The sequence below is a fragment of the Parasteatoda tepidariorum genome, chromosome 3 (assembly GCF_982258835.1).
Source record: "Parasteatoda tepidariorum strain Cologne lab strain chromosome 3, Ptep-v5.0, whole genome shotgun sequence".
In the NCBI taxonomy this organism is placed as follows: Eukaryota; Metazoa; Arthropoda; class Arachnida; order Araneae; family Theridiidae; genus Parasteatoda; species Parasteatoda tepidariorum.
In genome coordinates, this window is record NC_141757.1 from 96,511,074 (window position 1) to 96,531,230 (window position 20,157).

Here is a 20,157-nt window from a genome sequence, read left to right on the forward strand (position 1 = left end):
TTGAATCAGCATGTCTAACTTTGTAAATTGTATATTGCAGATAAATTTGGTCGTTACCAATCCCAGCCTTTATCAGGAGCCTTCCCTAGAATTACAGAGATATTACATGGTGAAAAATTGGCCTACAGTTTTCTTCAGGTAATGGAAAAATCCAAATCAAATTACGGTATAAAGTACGGGCACTTAGTAAATTGCACTTAGTACGGTAGCATCCTCCATAAATTCCATTTAATCTTAAAATTCATTTCTACCGTATAATATTATACCTTTACCGTAATTATACCGTAATAATATTTATTTGATTAGAGTGATTCAATGATTTTACTGTGATTATGACTGTAAAAATTGTGGTATATCAGCTTTTTTGTTCCATAAATTTCCAGATAAAAAGGAATTTTACGCATCCTGAGTGCCGGTATTTTTTACAATTATTTGATCCGGAATTTTTTACAGTGCACTATTGCGCTACGGTATTTTGAAAACTAACCGTTTTGGTACTATTATCACTTTATAAAAAACATTTTATGAAATGCATGTTCATTTGGCTATGGGAAAGCCAAAACAATGAGTAATTTTTATCAAAAACCTTTGGTAAAATTAACAATAAAATATGAACATAAACATAAAATTATAAATAACATAAAGTTAGGTGAATGTGGTGAAATTTGGTAATTTTGGCATGAAATAAAGACCGTTTATTTAGTCAAATTTATTTTTCAGTAAGCGTATTTTTTACTAAATGTCCGGTAAACCGTTATACCCATGAAATTACCAAACGAATTTTTGAAATACCGTATATTTTGGTTTTTATAACCAGAATTATGGTGTTTGTTTCATAGAAATATCATAATCATAAAGTATAATTTTAACAAAAAAATTTTCTCCGTGTAGGTATTTTATAAGGAACTGAAAACATTCATATATTACCTAAAAATTCTATTAAATACCTATGGAATGTCGAAGATTGCCGGTAACACATATACATGTTTCTTTACAATTTTTTAGTTTCGTCTCATGTGAAATAAATTTTATTACAGTTACAACCTCGAATGAGGATATCAGCCAGTGAAGCATTGCGTCACATTTACTTCAAAGAACTCCCGCCCAAACTCTTCGACCTGCCAGAACGTAAGCATATTTATAAACTAATTTTTTAATAAATCATGACATAATTCTGCTACCTAATTATATATTATATATCTATATATAATATTAATTATATATATTTAATATATATATAATTATATATATATATAGATATTTAATTAATATAAATATTTAATTTATGTATATATATATATATATATATATATATATATATATATATATATATATATATATATATATATATATATATATATATATATATATTTATGTAAATATAATATATTTATATAAATATATATATTTATGTATATATATATATTTATGTATATATATATATATATATATATATATATATATATATTTATGTAAATATAATATATTTATATAAATATATATATTTATGTATATATATATATTTATATATATATATATATATATATATATATATATATATATATATATATATATATATATATATATATATATATATATATATATATTTATATATATATATATATATATATATATATATATATATATATATATATATATATATATATATATATATATATATATATATATATATATATATATATATATATATAGTTGAAGACATAATATCAAATGATATTGCATAATATTGAAGAAGCAATTTTACCATTTATATCAAAGCAAGAAGACTTGAATATGATGATGCGAATTAACATATAAATTTCTCATTACAAACAAACACTTAGGAATTTAGACGGTAATTTTTGCTCAGTTTTAAAAAAAATCCAATGCATTAAAGATCGAAAAAGAGTCTAAAAATTCTTTATTGCCAACTGCTGCATCAAAAATTATTAGTTTTTAATTCATTTATTTATTTTCAAACTGATTCGTTCATTGACACGTTACACACAAACCTTTCTTATTTATTTGATACTATAAGCAACCGTCAACCTTAATGGTGAGACAGAAAAAAATACTGTCTCAGTTTCGAAAGTATTTATTTATGGCACTAAAACAACTGTACGGTTTTAACTAATTTTTTAAGGATACTTTCTTTTAAGCAATAGCAAAGTTTAACAATTAGAACTTATAATTAGCTTTCGAAATAATGAAAGTAATAAATTTTATTTTTGATTGTTTCAGAAATATCTATTTACACAGTATCCGGATGCAAACTGTGTCCAGAACCCAACAATATTCAGACAGTAATCAAAATCAAACAATGACACTCATCAAGTAAGTGTTTTAAATGTTTAAAATTATAAAACGGTTAAGAAATACTCAAGGGAATTTAATATATTGTTTAATTTAATATGTTTGAGTATAATTCAGAAAATGTAATATATTGATTCATTTTAACTACATGTTCATTGGCTAATTTCCCAAACGGGATTTATAGTACAAAACGGTATAACGGAAAACAATTCAGATTTAGTAGCTGTTCATTCTCTACCAAAGATTTATACTGAAATAATCAGTTTTTAAACAATTTTTCAGAAAATAAACTAGTTAACTGAGAAAGAAATAGTTTTAGAAGAACAAAAGTTAGTTAGTTTCACGGAAGAAATTTTCGTAAAAGAGCAAAATTAACTACAGAAAGGAAAGTTTTGCGGGGAAAATAATAACAAGTTATCTGCTTAGAAAAGAAAAAAATTGTGATTTGCATTAGCAACGCCTTATTACTAAATGAAAAGTATGCAATTTTAAAGTTTCTCCAAGCAAAACAATCCTTTACGTCTTCTAGAAACGGTAAAAGACAACGGTTTGTTGATACTGTAGATTTAAATAGTTTACACTCTACGGTTTATTAAGTAGTGCCTTTTGATATATTTTTGTTTACTTTGTAAGATTATTTCAAGAACGGTGATTTTATAGAATAATGGAATGAACTAATGAAATACTTCTCTCTGTAGAAGCTTAGTCTCAAAGTTTTTTTTTCTTGCTTTCCTAGAAAAATTAAAGAATAGTGGGAATTTATGTCATTGTTTAAAATGTTTACATATTGATCATTTATGTAGCAACGTTAAACTTTCGGAAAATTCCGAATCTTTTATTTTAATTTTTAGTTCTATTCTACATATAAAGTGTTACTGGCATATTTTTATTTACTCCTGTTTAGTTCATTCTGTCATATGATAAATTCTGCTATAAACTGAGAAAACAAAATCTGCATTAATAATGCTTTTCTCAAACTATTCATTAGTTTAAAAGAATTAATGGTTTAATGTCATCCATAAATATATTTTGTTATACATTAAAATAAATCTAAAAACAGAAAAAAATTGGGAGAAATCAAAAGAAATCGTAATTTACTTAACAAAATGGCTTTTATCTTGATTAACACTAAACCTACCGACATTTTATCCATACCTATTTCAACCGATGGTGGTCAAATGATCGATTTCAAAAAAGACGCTACATTCTTTTCCGTTCTATCATAAATAATATAGAATTCAGCAAGGGAAATAAAACTCAAAATATTTAGTATAATGAAAAAAAAACTTTCAATATTCTGATTGTTCTCTTTACATTTGTCTTCGGAACTTGGGAACACTCTCCTTCGATTTCGTCCACTACGCGTGTTCATAACTTCCTCATTACTTCAGTCTAATAGATCATATATAACATTCTTACTGTAGAATTTTCGTTTTCATCAATTTCAGAGCAGAGTTCAATTTTATTTATTTCTTCCAACAATTTCCTTTTCATCGTCATTTTAGAGCTGAATTTTTGAATTTGTGTCTGAATAATCCACCAATAATAAAATGAAGAAATTAATACTTGCATTTTTATTTATTTTCTACTTGAAGTTTGTAGCCTATTATATTATTATAAATACGGTATTTGTAACTCAGCGTAAAGAACCACATTGAACGTTATTTTGCCTCTTGGGTTACCAAAAGTCGACACAAAAAGTACCCAGCATAAAGCAAACTTTATATAAGCACATGACATAAACTAACGTTAAATAAACGTTAAATAGACATAAAATTACATAAATAAAAACAATCTTATGACATTTTCTTGGAAAGCTTAAAATCTGTAGTAAGTTTGAGATTTCAGTGTAGAAAGTTTTATAGAATTTCATATATCCAGCCGGCAAAAGACCGCTTTTTTTCTTTCCAGCTGTCAAAAGACCGCTCAAGGCAGATAACGATAGAGTTCATTTGATTATTAGGAAAAACGAGAGAAGAAGAGAAATAGATATTGAACAATTAAGTAACTTAGTATTTATGGAAGAAATGGGGCAGTAAGTTCAAGAAAAATGAAAACCTTGAATTAAACAATATTGATTTAAATTTCAAAACCGCTCTGGTTGGATTAGAGTAAACACACGATATTCTTTAAGAATTAACATCCAAGCATTTTTAGAACTAATATACAATGAGTAACCAAACAATTGCGAAGAACTTCCAATTAAAAAATAATAAAAGAAGACAATAAAGTAACTTATCTAACAATTATTTTAACATTTTACATTAGCAGGGTGCTATAAACGAGGGTGTTGCCATTTTGCTAAATTTTGAATAAAAACGCCTCCTTCTTATATACTTTAGCATTAGAGTAAAAACTCTTCATAAATTTTTGGTGATTTTAAATTTACTTAAGCTTTAAGTGATATTATATTTTGAACCAAAGAAATATTTATATAATATTTTAAATTCAACAAGTATTTTAAATTCGAAGTATAACTTTTTACGATAAAACATTTTGGCATTTAGGGACTTAGTAAAAACCTAAGAAACACAAGGAGTGTATATAGAATTAACCCATTTGTTAATAGATTATGAGCCGATTTTTGATATATGGAATAAAATATAATAACTATTTTCACAAAATTTTGTTGAAATTTGGTAATAAAAGAAGAACAGCGCAATAAATTCTATGACATAGTACTTGAAATTATTTTAAACGTATTTTTAAAAACATAAATGAGAGGTTTCAAAAAAGGTTATTTCAGAAAATCAAATATTTCAATGTTCTAAAGAGTAAATAAATATATTTCTCTGCATTTTTTTAATGCTTTTCTAAATTACAGTTATACGAATTTTAGAATATGATGATGTAAAATAATTTAATTTTATATATTTCTTTCTTTTATTTATATATTTTTTTCATTTTTTTATAGAAAATGGTGGTGTGTTCTTCGTGGACTAAGACCTCCGAAAAGACAACTGAAGAGAAATACTGCAAAATCAACTCTTCCGAAAAAAGTGCTAAAAAAGCAAGCCATGGTCATATCAAAGAAATATTTTTGCTTTTTCACATTCCGCAAACTTCTGCATCGTCCTGAGGCGGGAACTCAGGCCATTAATATATACAAACAGTAATCACTGAGACTGACAACAAAAAAACAATTTCTGCTTATATCTCCCACAAGAATTATGTGTCATTTGTTCTAAAACATTTTAAGAGAATAATTTTGAGCTGATAACGACAGAAATGATTGTTTCTAAAGAGTGGCAAATGTGCAATATAAACAAAATAAAAGTATAGAATGTCATCAATTGAACTGCTTAAAGAATGTTGTGTTTTCTGTGAAGAAATATGAAACATTCCAAACACATGTATTTTTTGTTTATATTGTTTTTTTTTCGATACATATGTATTTAAATTAATTTTTTCAGTGATATTTTTGTTTTTTCTCCATTAAAATATAAGTGTCTAAATGTTTTGGGTGCTTCAAAAAAAATTGGGAACACGAGGTCAAAAACGTTATCCGACCCACTAGAGAAGGTCGCAAATTATACGTAATTTACAAAACAATGTACAAAATTCTACACTAATTTATTCTTATTATACTTCCACATGGGTTGCACATTTTCGGCCAATACTACTACAGGTGATGCTCGAACTTTCAGTCGGTCCGTTGCGGAAATGGGATGCGTTTGAGATACATCTAGCATGTTACACATGGTGCATGCCATGCAGCAAGATGTGTTCGATAAACAAGTGGTATGTTTGACTTGGTGCATTATTCCATGCAGCAGTATGTGTTCGATATTCATCTAGCATGTTTGAGAAGATGTGTCACCCCATACTATAACGATGTTATGATGTTTTTAGGAGGCTGTCCAAAACTTTGAGAAACTCCTGATGCAGCATTGTTCGTAAATGTGCAACATATGTGGAAATAAAAATGACGTATAATTTTTTTTCGTAGTTCCTTGTAGATTATGTATAATTTGCAACTCTTTCTAGCTGCTATTAACAACGTTTGTGGCGCCACGTTTCTATGTGATGATATTGTATGAATGATTTGCTCTTTCATTTTAGTAATGGTTTTATAAAGCATCCAGCATGTAGCCGCTACCAAAAAAAGTTTCTTCAAATGAATGAAATTTATGTTTATTTATTTTAACATTCATCTAATTTTTTTCTATGCATTGATCTATGCTGTGTAGTTTGGGAACATTTATATTTATTTATAATTAACTAGAATTTATATCCTACTACTTTTATAAACAATTTTTGTTTCAATTGTTTCCTTAAATTAATATTCCACGAAATAATGCTTATTTTGTTAAATACTTTCAATTTTATTTTCTTACAGTCTTAAATTTTTTTTTTAAATAAATGATAAAAGTTGTCTTCAAATAGTTCAAAAATAGAATCTTTTATGGGTACCAACTGAAATAACATTTCCAATAATTTGCTTAATAATAAAATAGTAAATGCTTGGCGGGATTGCATCACGAATTAATTAATTATTATTAATGCTATTTTTATTTAATCTGTTAAATATATTTGCTTTAAATTTTACAGTTTCAAAAAACTAAATAAATTACAAAAACAGTCCGTAAATTAAGTAGAAGCTTTTTATTTTATTTTTCTCAAGGAAACTTAAATAAAACGTTCATAGTGAAAGAAAAAGCTCATAATGAAACATTATTTAGCAATAAATGTTAAAGAAAATTTGTAAGTACACTGAAAATAAGTGCAAAAAGTACCGGCACTCAGAATGCGGTTACTTTTTACAGTACATTCCAGTTTTACCGGAACATGCTATGGAACGAAAAATCTGATATACCATTATATGAACCAATAATTAACTTATAATATCCCTGAATCACTTTAATTAAATAAATATTTCTGTAAAAATTACGCTATACCATATTACGTTAAAAGGGGATTTTACTGTAAAACAGATTTTACGGATGATGCACCCAAAGTACCGATACTTTGTACCGTAATTTGATTTGGAATTTTTTACAGTGCAATATTAACGAAATTAGTTTTATAAATCTTATTATTCTTAGTTACTTCAATGTGTTTGAAATTTTTAACTGAATGCCTGAATATTATTATTATTATTGGCGGAAATTTTTTAATAAATCTTGTTATCCATAATTTTTTGAAGGTATTTATAATTTTAGTTGAATACATGGGTATTATAAGTATAAACGGAATACATTTTATAAACCTCGCCAGAATTTATTGCTTTGAAAAGTCCTAAAAAATCATAATTAGAGTAGTTAATTGCAGCAATGGCACTAAAAATTATGATTAGGCATTAAAAACAGTTGTTATCATAATGCAGAATTATCATAATCATTTAAATGACGTAAATTTCAGAATTGTTAAATAATGCTTACAAAAACTTGAAATTTAGCAGCAAAAAATGTAAGGATAAAAATTTTCCCCAAAAAATTATGAAAAATTTAAAATAAACTGCAATGTATAACTAAATCATTTTTATGAATACAAATCATTTTCAGGATTTGGAGATAACCGATAAAGGAATTGGTGACTATAAAGATAAAGCTTATTAACATGGTTTTCTATTCGCGAAAAGTTAATTTTATTTCACAATTCATTTCCAATAATTAGAATGTATTTTAATTATTTACTTAAAAATATAATATTTTTGTGAGGATTCTTTTTAAAAAATAAAAGATAAATTTCTAACGATTTTAGAAATTTCTACTCAGTTTTTAAAAGTATTTGTCTAAGTAACAAACAATAAAAATAATAATTTTCTTTGGACACCCACTGAAGACCTAAACGTGTATTTTTAAAAACTCAAGTTTCGCATTAGCCCTTTTTTAGTAATAACAATAGTTTAAAATAATAATAATAATAAAAATCCCTTTTTGATGCCAAATACTGAAGTATCTAAAATGCTAAAATTTGTATTTATGTGTATAAAATATTAATTTTTAATCAGCAAATATTTTTTTAAATAATGTTAGCTTCAAAATAATGATAAAATTGAATACGTGATTTGAATTGAGAACGCAAACTTTTAAATATACAACCATTCCCTTAACTGGAAAAATCATTAACTGGTAACAAAAAACAATTATAATAATAATAATTATCATTATTACTTGAAAACATTGTTAATTTTCAATTTATAATATTCTATATAAATTAATAGAATATGGCAAACTTTTTAAATATATAGGTTTTGGTTACACTAGAAAACACGCTTGAAACTGGTGCCAAAAGAAATAATATTCTACTTGTAATTACTTTAAAGCATAAATAATTTTAAAATAATAATAATAATTCCCATTTAGGTACCGACTTATGAATTGTTAAATAAAATTTAAACTTATATTTTTAAAAATACCCTTTTATTTCAGTGATAAAATTGATTTCTATCATTATATAGCTTTCTTATTCTGTATGCTTAAAAACTCTGATGTTTTTTTTTAATAGTAACTTATTTGATTTCTTTTAAATCTTTTAGTGATAAAATGAATTTTTATCATTTTATAAATTTCCTGCTATGTATTTAAAAACTTAATCATTTGTTTAATTTTTTTTTAAATCATTCAATGACGTAATAGATTTCAAACGTTATAAACATAGTATACTATATACTTCATCGAATTCTTAAGAAATTGCATTGAAGATGTTTATATTCAAAATGAAATGAAACTTTTCATCAAAGCAAAAGAAACTTTTTCATGTGATCAGTCTTCATGAAAGCACCAATGAGCGATGCGTTTTTCAGAAATGAAGCTTTTCATACATTTGTAAAGGCACTGGCATAGAATAAAACTTTGTACACTGATGTATAGTATTTATTCAGTACATACTGTTTTTCTTCACTTATTCAGTTCTTAAAATGTTCTGAACAGATAACACAGAAGAGCAAATGTTTTTTTGTATTCATACAAGTTCTTGATCTTGCTTGATTCATATGTGGGTATTTATTTAAACATGAAATTAGTTTTGCTCCTAAAGCTTCAGATTTTTTTTAATGACATTTTTAGTTTCTTTTTTGCGACAAACTTGTAAGGAAGTTTAGGGCACATCGTCAGAATTAAAATTGCATAGAAATCCATGACCGGAAACGTTGATGTATGCGTCTAAGGGTGCTTCCCTATTATGACCTACTCAGGCGCAAGCGAAGAAACAGTTCATAATAGAATAGAAAGAAAGAAGAACTAGAAAGGGAGATGGGGAAACATAGCAGCGGATTTGCTCTATTTGTAGTGCAGATGGTTTCTATTATATCAATATTGAAATTAATCATTAATTCTAGTTAACAATAGGAATTTTAAAAACTTTTCATCATTACATCCACTTTACAAACCTATTTTTACTCAATGCCTATAAATCCTAATTCTACTAAATATTTCTAACATTTAATATTCATACTCCAATATTTTTTCTTACTTTTTGTTCACAAAAATGGACACTGTTCCTAAAAATGTCCACATATCTAAATTTTCTGAATTTTTTTTGTTTTAAATTTGTAAAAATGTTCCTTAAAAAAGCTTTTTGTAACATTGAAGAATTCTAAATTTAGTTCTGTTTTCTTATGTTACAAATTAACTATTTTCAAACTTAAAAGTTTATTGTTTTCTTTTTTACGCTTTTGGAAAAGTTTGAAACAGTCAATATTTTTCATGAAGTAGAAAATACTTATTAAAAACTAACATTTTACTCTCAGAAAGATCATTTTAACTTTGAACCATAATACCGGTATCTTTGAACCTTAATGCTGTGCAAATTTGCGCAATCTTGAGGAGTTAATAGATTAAGGTTCTGGTGGAATTTGAAGAATAGTATCGTGTAATCCAGTTTTATAAGTACGATAATGTGGTTCAACTTAGCACCATACCAGTTTTGCAGCAACTTTTAATGATATTATGGCTCAAAAGGCTCCAAATTTCAAAACATTGTACTAAATCTAACAGAACATTAAAAATGAGGAATTTCTGAAATGCGGGGAAATTAATTCTTTATTAATTCGATGAAAAAATCTTAACTTACCAATCTTTCCTATTCCAAATTGAAGTTGCATTCTTGGTAGAAGTCGAGTTTTTCTCTCTTACATCTAAAAATATTCTGAATATTTATTTGAATGCGCAAAAAATTCTGAACTTACCAACATTGTCTCATCCGGAGTCTATTTCAAACTGAAATTACATTCTTCTTTTAAGTTGAATTTCATTTTTTGCATCTGTAATGTATCCAAAAGAATTATAAATGTCTACTTCTTTGCTGAAAAAATTTTAAACTTACTATCCTTGCCTTAGCCGGAATCTATTTCAAACTGAAGTTTTATTCTTGTTCGAAGTAGAGTAGTTTCTCTACTGCATCACTGAGATGTCCAAAAGAGCTGTGAATGTCTCTTTGAATGATTAAAAAATTCTGAACTTACCAAACTTATCATTTCCGGAGTCTCTTTCAAACAGAAGTTACATGCTTCTTCAAAGTAGTGTTTCCTCGACTGCATCTCTGAGATATCCAAAAGAGTTGTAAATGTTTATTTGAATACAACTCATAATGGCTATACTCATCGATGCAAGAGATTATTTTTTCATTCCAATGTGCTGTATAGAAGCACCTATCTTCACAATGCTGCGAGTTCTCAAGTTCTAAAGAGAGTGCCCGAAGAGTTGGAATAATAACTGCCCAACCCTCTGGGCAATACTCAAGAATACATGAGAGGTATAACAAAATAAAAACTGCAGAGGCAAAGAAGTAAAACACAATGCGTCGTCATTGTGAGGGACCAGGGTTCAATTTCTGGTGGCGGTTTGAATTCAACCCTTCAGATCTATAAGTACCAGCTTTTCTATGAATTAAGGGCGTGCTGACCACATTGCATTATCCCGTCAACATCTAGGAGTGTTAATCTCCGTGACCTCTTAAATATCAACTAGCTGTTGCGATGAGTTTTATGTCTATTTCCATACAACTGCTTTGAGCCTCGATAGTTCAGGGAATAGATCGCTCATCTCCCAAAAAGGTGAGCCAGGTTTGAATCCCAGTGGGAGCTAGTCAATGCAAATTCTGCCCCTGATCGCACAGACCACAGTGCTGACATAAAATATCCTGAGTGGTGATCATGAATTAGAACCCCTTGCCGTCTGGCCAACAGCGGGAGATTTTCATGGTTTTCCTCATAATGTAACGCAAATACGGGTAAGTTCCTCCAAAAGTCACTAGTTTAGTAGCTAATACTTGATCCATGAATTCTATTGTCCTCAGGATTGGGTTCAAAACTACAATGCTACTGATCTGAACATTGATAGTCGTAAACTCTGAATTGGGTCAGCTGTTCAAAGCTAGTTATAAAACAAAATAAGACACAACTACTTCAGTTACGAAACAAGTTAATCTTAATTTTATGGAGAATGTGATCAATTCGGGATTTGAGACAGCTGGCAATTATATAATTATCGGTAAATGTGTGCAATAGTATGTTTTGTCTATTGAACTTACAAATAGCAACTTACAAATACTTCTTTATTCTTGTCAGAAGATACCTAAAAATCGAATATAAACTATAAAATGATAAATATTTCGCACTTTGTCTTAGGATTTTATCAAGTGTCGATCAATCAAAACGAAGAATGTAAACCGTGATTCAAAATGCTCCTTATAAAATGTGATTCGGAATGTAAAACTCCTTGCCATCGGGTTAACCGTGGTAGGCTTTCGCACTTTTTCTCTATGTAACACAAATGTGGATAAGTTCCATCAAAAAGCCACCGCGAAGGTTAGTTCATCCCAATCTTTGAATCAGGAGTTTCTTTGTCTCCTAGGCTGGATTCAAAATTACAAAGCTATGGAGTTGAACATTGATAGTCGTAAACTCAGAATTGTTTTGACTGTTCAACCACTAGTTACAAAATAAAATAAAAGTCATCTGCATTAACTAGTAGTCCCAAAGACAGCATTCCAAAATAAAAAAATCATCCAGAATGACTTTTGATCTAATGATCGAATCTTCACATCTTAATGGTACCAGGGGGTGACCTCAAATATGCTAATTAATTAGTGCAGACGATATTTTATGTTACGAAATCAGACACAAAAACTTACTTTCTCTGAACATACATACCTTTTTTTTCAACGGATTCGGGTTTCTGAAGTCAAAAATATAGGGGGTACTAGCAATCTGAGAATTAATGTCCCCATAGTTTGGTCGAATGAATGATGGAAAGTTTTGACCCCTTAATGTTAGTTTTATTTCTTGCGTATTACGCCATATCTCGAGAACTTTTTAAGTGAAATGAAAAATGTTTGCACACAAAAATAAAATTCGCTTAACCAAAAATAATTCCATACGAACAATAAATTTTAGTAAATACTTATTATTTTATTTAACAATAGTCGAAAAAAATTTTGAATTGGAAAGTGTAAAATTTTTTACATCATTTTAAATTACTTAATTTTGTACGATAAAATCAAAATTTAAGCGAAATCGGTTATCTAGTTCCTGAGAAATTAAATTTTAAGCATACGACTATCTTAGAATTCGATTTCTCAGAAACTTTTGGTCAATTTCGCACAAATTTGTATTTTGCCCATTTACGCATTTTAAAATGATGTAAAAAATTTTATACCTCACAATTCAAAGTTCTTTTGAATATTATTTAACATAGTAATAAAAATTATTAAATACTTTCGAAAATTTATTTTTTGTATGAGATAATATTTGGTTAAACGAATTTTATAATTATGTGCAAGGATTTTTGAATTCATTTAAAAAGTTCTCAAGATATGGCGATATATGCAAAAAGTAAAATTGACATTAAGAGGTCCAAACTTTGAATCGCTCTCCTGACCAAACGATGGGGATCAAATTTCCCAGATTGTAACTACTTGGGGGTCAGAAACCCAAATCCTTTGGGGGAAAAATGGAGGAAATGGAAATTACTTGAGGTCATTCTCCCGATTCAGATTGAATCCTTAGAGCGTGAAGATCCAATCTTTAGATCAAAAGTTATTCAGTGTAGACTGTTTTAATTATTTATTTATTTTTGCGTACGAGTACGCAATAGTACGAGTTAGAATACAAACGAAAGGCAATACAATTTCATTAGCGCAATTTAAAGTTAATTGAATTTATCAATAAATGTAGGAAATTCAACGATTGCAGAGTTCAAACATCTTTAGACAAATTTTAATTGTTTAAGATCTAACTTCAGTTCGAGTTTTCGTTTTTTTCTATTAATTTTAGCATTCATTTATTCACATATTAATGCACAAAAATTTACTGGAAAATAATTGTTTGCAATCTATCCCATATGAATATCATCTTCGTATGAAACGAAATCTCAAGAAATTCAAGACATGGTTTCGATTCCTCAAGAGTACCATATGGAGTGTTTTATCCATTTTTAAAAGATAAAAAACCAATAATCCATTTTTAAAAGATAAAAAACCAATAAATCAATTTAAAAAAATTACTAATTATGAAATCTATTTACTTCATCTATATCTCAACCTTAATGCACTGATATTTAATGAATAGTTCAATCAAACTTAACTTAAACTATTGCCGACATAATAACTTTTTTTTCGTAAAAAACTACATTTGAATATCCTAAACAGAGTAAGAACTAACTGAGACAGTCTTTAACATGTTCAGTTTTCATTAATTAAAAAATAATTTATCTCAATCGGATTTTAATAATGAAGTGTCTACTTCCGAATTTTACTAATTCCGATAATTTAAGAGTATGTCGATCCTCTGAAGAAAGTTATAATAATGAGAAAATGTGAAACTAAGTTTCATTAATAATTTCTCCATCAATAATTTATATGTTATATGATTCATAGGTTACTACGTTTTGTTGCCCTTTGTGTTACGAAGGAAAGATCTAAAAAAAAATTTTTATATTGTTTGACATATTGTATGAAAATAAAGTCTCTACTTCTGTTAAAAAATAAATCTATTAATTAACAATGCGGGTGGCAAACGTTTTTCGAAAGAGTGCCAAAGTCTAAAAAATTAAAATTATTACTTCTTTCAATATTTCTAACATACTAAAAATAGTAAAAAATTTTATTGGTACTGATTACGAAATTTTTATGCAAAAAAAAACATTTTTTTCATGAAAGTCTCAATAACAGTGAAATTTAAATATTGACACTTAAGTAAAACAAAATTATAAACTTTGTTTTTACTCGTTCATGAACAGTTTTCAAAACTCAGTCAATTACTTTACGTATAAACAAAATAGGAATAATTTGAAACATTTAATGCTATATAATTATTAAACAATATGTGTTTTTGAAATATAAACAGTTAATATAAACTTATAAAGTTTTCAAAACTCAGTCAATTAGTTTACGTATAAACTAAATAGGAATAATTTAATGCATTTAATGCTATATAATTATTAAAAGGTATGTGCTTTTGAACCGGTAATTTTCTAATACCAAGATTTTTATTAGAATTAGTTCTGGGAGATTCTAATAAAATCATAGGTATTTCACTTAATTTCGAACGATATTTTGATTCTGTTCTGTTCGTACTACAAAACATTTGTTCACAAACAAATGTTGGTGAAAAATCTGTTAAAATATCTGAACATTGCTCGTTGCATTTACAAATACATTGCGGTTAGAAATTTCATTGCATAGCATTTACAAATTTCTAAAATTTAATTTAATTTTAAATGTTTGGAGCATATGGCATAACTTTTTTACGTATTTTGACAATCCTAAAGCCATTATTATTTTCATTTTAGTACTTTTACAAGTCATCGCGTGTCACTGTTTAAACTATATGTGCCCCATTGTAGCACGCTTGAGGTTTGGTTATCCATGGTGTATGTAATGTTATGTTAAATAACAAAGATTAGAAAGTTGCTAGAATTACACTCATCATGACGTCAAAAAGTAAGAAAAATTAATAAAATTTTAAAAAAAGCTACCTAAGAAATATTATTTGAATAAAATTATTTAATTATGATTAGCAATTTAACAATAAAAGCTTATTTCAAACCTCATAACTAGTATGCGCGATTTTTTCCAAAACGCTAATGCTGAATTTTTTTGTTGACTTTATGTCATAAAATAAGATATAATTATTTTATATTTTATAACGGATCTTGTACAGCAGACCCAAATTTACGTGTATGACTACCATTGTTCAACTCTGTACCACTGTAATTGTGAACCAATCCAGAAGACAAGGAAACTTCTGGATTAAGTATTAGGAGAAATTCGATTTCATGGAGGAATTCGTATTCGGATTCGTTTTGGTGGAACTAACCCGCATTTGCGTTACATGCAGATTAAAAGCCATAAGAATCTCCCAAAGTTAGTCTAACTTCAAGGGGACTCTAACCCATGATCCGTCTACCAATGAGGATATTTTACGCTGGTGCGAGCCGGGTGCAGAATTCGTATTGCCCAGCCTTCACTGGGATTCGAACTTGGATCATATCACTGGAAGGCAAGTTCTCTATCCTCTGAGCCACCACGGCTCCAAGAAATAAGATAGTAATATTTGTGCTACATTTTTTTTAAACGGATTATAAACAATGAAAAAGGAACACAATGATTTTAGATATTCGCCATCTTCAGTAAAATAATATTCTTATTAATTTAGTAAAAACTTGATGATCAGTAAAAAAAGTTTCTTATTGAAAAAATGAAGACTATGAAGCATTTAAATCATTCAATTGCATATACTCTTTATTGTAAAGGATTGAATAGGCAATTATAAATCTCACAATACATATAAATTATAAAAACTGGCTTAGCAAATGAAAAATAAGAATATAAAATTAAAAATGCAGGAAGTATGATTGAAATTTCATAAAGTGTCCTATTTTAAATTAGAGTAATTTTTTAAGCTACACTTTATAATTTTGTATCAATATTTTAAAATCCTTAACAAAAAAAAAAGAAATTGAAAGTTTTAAAACAATTTATAAAATAAACTTTGTTTAAAACAAATCATACCTCTCAGAGATGTGTTATCATTACGAAGAAGTCATGAATTATTGTTAATGAAATGAGACATGTAAATAATCTCCCTGAATTTAAAAAAATAGAACAGAAGAAAAAGAAATAAGAATAGTTAGGCATAAAAACGTTGCATTATTTATAAGTCTGATAAAGAATTGCAAAATAAGGTTTTTTTTTGGATTTCGCAATAATAAATAAGCATTTTTATACAGATTCTCACAGACATTCCTAATAATGCAACCAGTTAAGTAACGTCATTCCCGGATTCACTTTAATATATTTATTTCAGTAAGACAATTTAACTTGAAAACTAAATCTTATATTTTTTTTCATTGCTCAATGGGTATTCCAAAAGAAAAAGTTTTTTTAAATGTTTGGGGTGTTGAAATCATTTTTTTTTTCAATTTAACTCCTCTAACTATTTCTTCGATTAATTAAAGTTCTTTTCTATTCATTTTTTTTTTTGAAAAAACAAATTAAAATAACACTAAAAATCGAAGAAGACGAGCCGATTTAGAATTTTTAGTTCCATTAGTTGCATATGCAGGGTACCTCAGAACTAGAATTACAAATATGAAATGATGGAGCCAACACTGTTAATTTTAAAACACGTTTATTTTTTTAGCTTTATGTGTAGAACATTGATACACATCTATGTTTAGGAACAAACACATTTCTGAGGAGGATTAAAGAAGTAGTACACCAAATCAAATGAAAGTTTATATAAAAATAAGAACAAAGTATGGCAAAAACGGTAATGACAAAAAATTTAGAAAAGTTAGAAAAGGCATTGCAAGATGGTCCATAAATGACTGCACATTACTGGCGAAGTGATCTATATGAACAATATAAATTGCAATGAATTCTGATGGATTGACATTAAATTTCCACCCTTTGACCTAACATAAGTTAATAGACTGTTTGGATCATATATTCCAGAGAGATTGTGGCTGCCCCATATTTCCCAAATAACGATAAGTGTATCACATGTGCGAAGTTCTAATAGACTCTTCATATAAATTAATTAGCAATAATTAATTAATAAATTAATTAGCAATTTTAATAGCAATAACTCATAATTTATAAATCCATGGAAATTATTTTCTTCTGATTTCCATACAACTCTTTTACAACTTCAAATTGCACTCAATTTTAACGTGTTGTAATTAAAACCAATTTTGTCAATACAATATTACAAAACCAATTAGATTTGAAATTCAACTTAGTATTTTACAATTATCCACTTAAGAATTCTATAGTATCCACTTTATGTAGAAGAGTTCAGTGATATTCTTATGTTGACTGCCATAAAAACGACGAATATAATTTCACCTAAACAGATCAAGAAAAATACTCTTTGATTTAAGTAAACACTTTTTTTTTTCAGAGGAATAATCTATCAAACTTCTTTTTTTTTTTTTAGAGATTTAACTTATTCAACCTTTTTTCATAAACTTTTTTCTAATAATTTCGAATTTTCTAGTTAGCTTAATTTTTTTTCTTTTTAATTGATAAATAAAATTTTTTAATCTAGTACTATATTTACCAAAAGCATTAAAGGATTACAAGTTTACACAATTATATTTATTATTTTTCCGAGACCTTTAAAAATATATAGTTTTAATATTTTAATTGATTGATATTAATAAGTTGATAGTTTAATTTAAATAGATCGTTGATAGATCTAATTCGATAATCGCATCGCTGGGGATACATCCTTATTTTTTTTGCGTCCCAGGGGATGCATCATCATTTTTTACGCGTCCCAGAGGATGCATTTTACACATCCCAGGGGATACATCATGACTTTCATTTCGCGTCTTCGTGCTAAAACAAATTCGCTAGTATATAAAAAGGTTTAGAAACATTTCTGCCTTAATAAACACTGTTTTCAAAAACGTCATGTTTGCTTGTATTAATTTAATTTATTAAATTATTAAAAATTCCTTTATTATCACCTTAGGACAATTCACCCATAGATATTATTATACTCTAATTACTTATTAATAGTAGATTCATTGAACTTCATTAATAAGTCTAAATATGGAAAATCACAAAAATTATGAAAAATGTATTTCAATACTTACATCAAATAATTCAGGGAAATCGATTTTTTTGTCAGGTTTTTGTTTTGTTAATCGAGTCAATTCTGCTTGAAAAAGTGGGAACATTTTATAAGGATTGTTTTTATTCATTATTAGAATATCTTAGTTGAAAATCATTAACATTGGTAAAGTTTCTGTGTAGGCTATTTGACTGCAGTAAAAGCGGTAAAATAGCTTCCACAGCGAAGTAGTAAAAGCAGGAAACATATTTTACTTGTTATTTTAACATGAAAGAGATTTAAAAAGAAATTGTTTTTTTCTTTTTTAGTGAAACTTTATTAACAAATAAACAAACAATCTTAGAGGATTTAACATTAAAACTGAAATGGGAAAAATTTCGTGAGTATCTTAAACCAATTTCAAGCTTAAACAATAAGATGTAATGAAAAAATAGTAAATATGCTAAATCTAAATAAACACTAAACTTCCGAACCTCTACTGAAGTTAGATAAATAATAGGGGGTGAGAGATGTTTTCAGATAAATTCAGGCATTTTCTTTAAAAAAATATGGAATCAAAAGGAAAATAAGTTTGATATAATAATAGATGAAACCTTTGAAATTTAAAAAAAAATATATACGAAGTAAAGTTTTCTAAATTTAAATGATTATATTTCATCCTATTGACTGGTGGCCACAAGAAGATACACTACCTAAAAAAGACACTTTCAGTTTTTGACTTTTTCTTTTCAATTTTTCAAAAAATGCTTTAATAATTATTGCACATTTCCATATTTGGCAATAAAGTTTAACGCCTTCAAAATTTTGAGTGACCGGCCATAAATTACGGATACAAAAATAAAGTGTTTTTGAAGACCCCATGACAGAAAATATGACAATAAACTTTGAACTTCCATCAATTACTTTATTATACAGTTATTTTACAAAATTTAATAAGCGAAGTTAAAATATTTATGGTGATATAAATATTTTAATAAAAAGAAAAGAACAACAATTTTTTTTCCTTCCATTTTTGGCTACAACTTTAAAAAAATTTTTGAAATTAAACAAAATTTTCAACATTTAATTAATGACAAAACTATCATTCTAAATTTGAAAAGATTTCGTTTAAACTTGTGCTGGATGTAAACATTTAAATTAGTTCTCTCACATAGGTGAAAAATGTTTATTTATTTATTTATTTCATTTTAATATTGACCAATGAATTTATGTTTTAACTTTAGTTTAGAAAATAAAAATTGTCTTAACAAAAGTTAAAACAAAACTAAAAAACAATTTCTAATCCAGAAAAGATTAATCCTGAAAAATCAAGTCTTTTAATCAGGGCGGATTAATCACCTATATTAAGGAACAGCACCTATTTATTTGATGCCCAGAATAATTTTAATGCTCTGCTAATTAAAAAAACATTGTTCCGTTTTTTCTTTTTACTTTTTATAGTTTGGGTAATTTTTTTTCAACTATAAATTTTCTGAAATTGACGATATAGTTTTTGGTCACAAAAAATGACTATTGTAACTTATGCATCTTAGGAGGTAAGTAATAATTGTTTACGCTTTCCCGGGGATGAACTTCACTCATCGCCGTGGATGCATCATAACTTTCATTTCACATCTTCAAGCTAAAATAGAAACGCTGTTGCATGAAAAGGGTCTTAAATATTTCTGATTTTATTAATTTTCAATAAACATAATAAAGTTGGAATTTACTTAGGACAATAAAATTTTTAAGTTATTTTTAAGTTCACTAAAATTTATTCAATAATAAGTTCAATTTTAGAAAATCTCAAACGTTATAACAAATGTTTATATTTTTTT

At 27.1% G+C, this 20,157-nt stretch overlaps 1 protein-coding gene across 4 annotated transcripts in view; it reads left to right on the forward strand.

Annotated features, from left to right (window-relative positions):
• The window catches only part of Eip63E (cyclin dependent kinase Eip63E), a 111,897-nt gene extending 104,448 nt beyond the window's left edge, over positions 1-7,449 (forward strand). For all 4 annotated transcript variants that reach the window (XM_016048957.4, XM_043047146.3, XM_043047147.3 and 1 more), the window contains exons 15-18: positions 41-138; positions 1,038-1,128; positions 2,242-2,334; positions 5,228-7,449. In XM_016048957.4, the coding sequence (XP_015904443.2) occupies positions 41-138; positions 1,038-1,128; positions 2,242-2,324 (272 nt within the window). In that variant the 3' untranslated portion in view covers positions 2,325-2,334; positions 5,228-7,449. The remainder of the gene's footprint in view (positions 1-40; positions 139-1,037; positions 1,129-2,241; positions 2,335-5,227) is intronic.
• Positions 7,450-20,157: the final 12,708 nt, after the last annotated feature.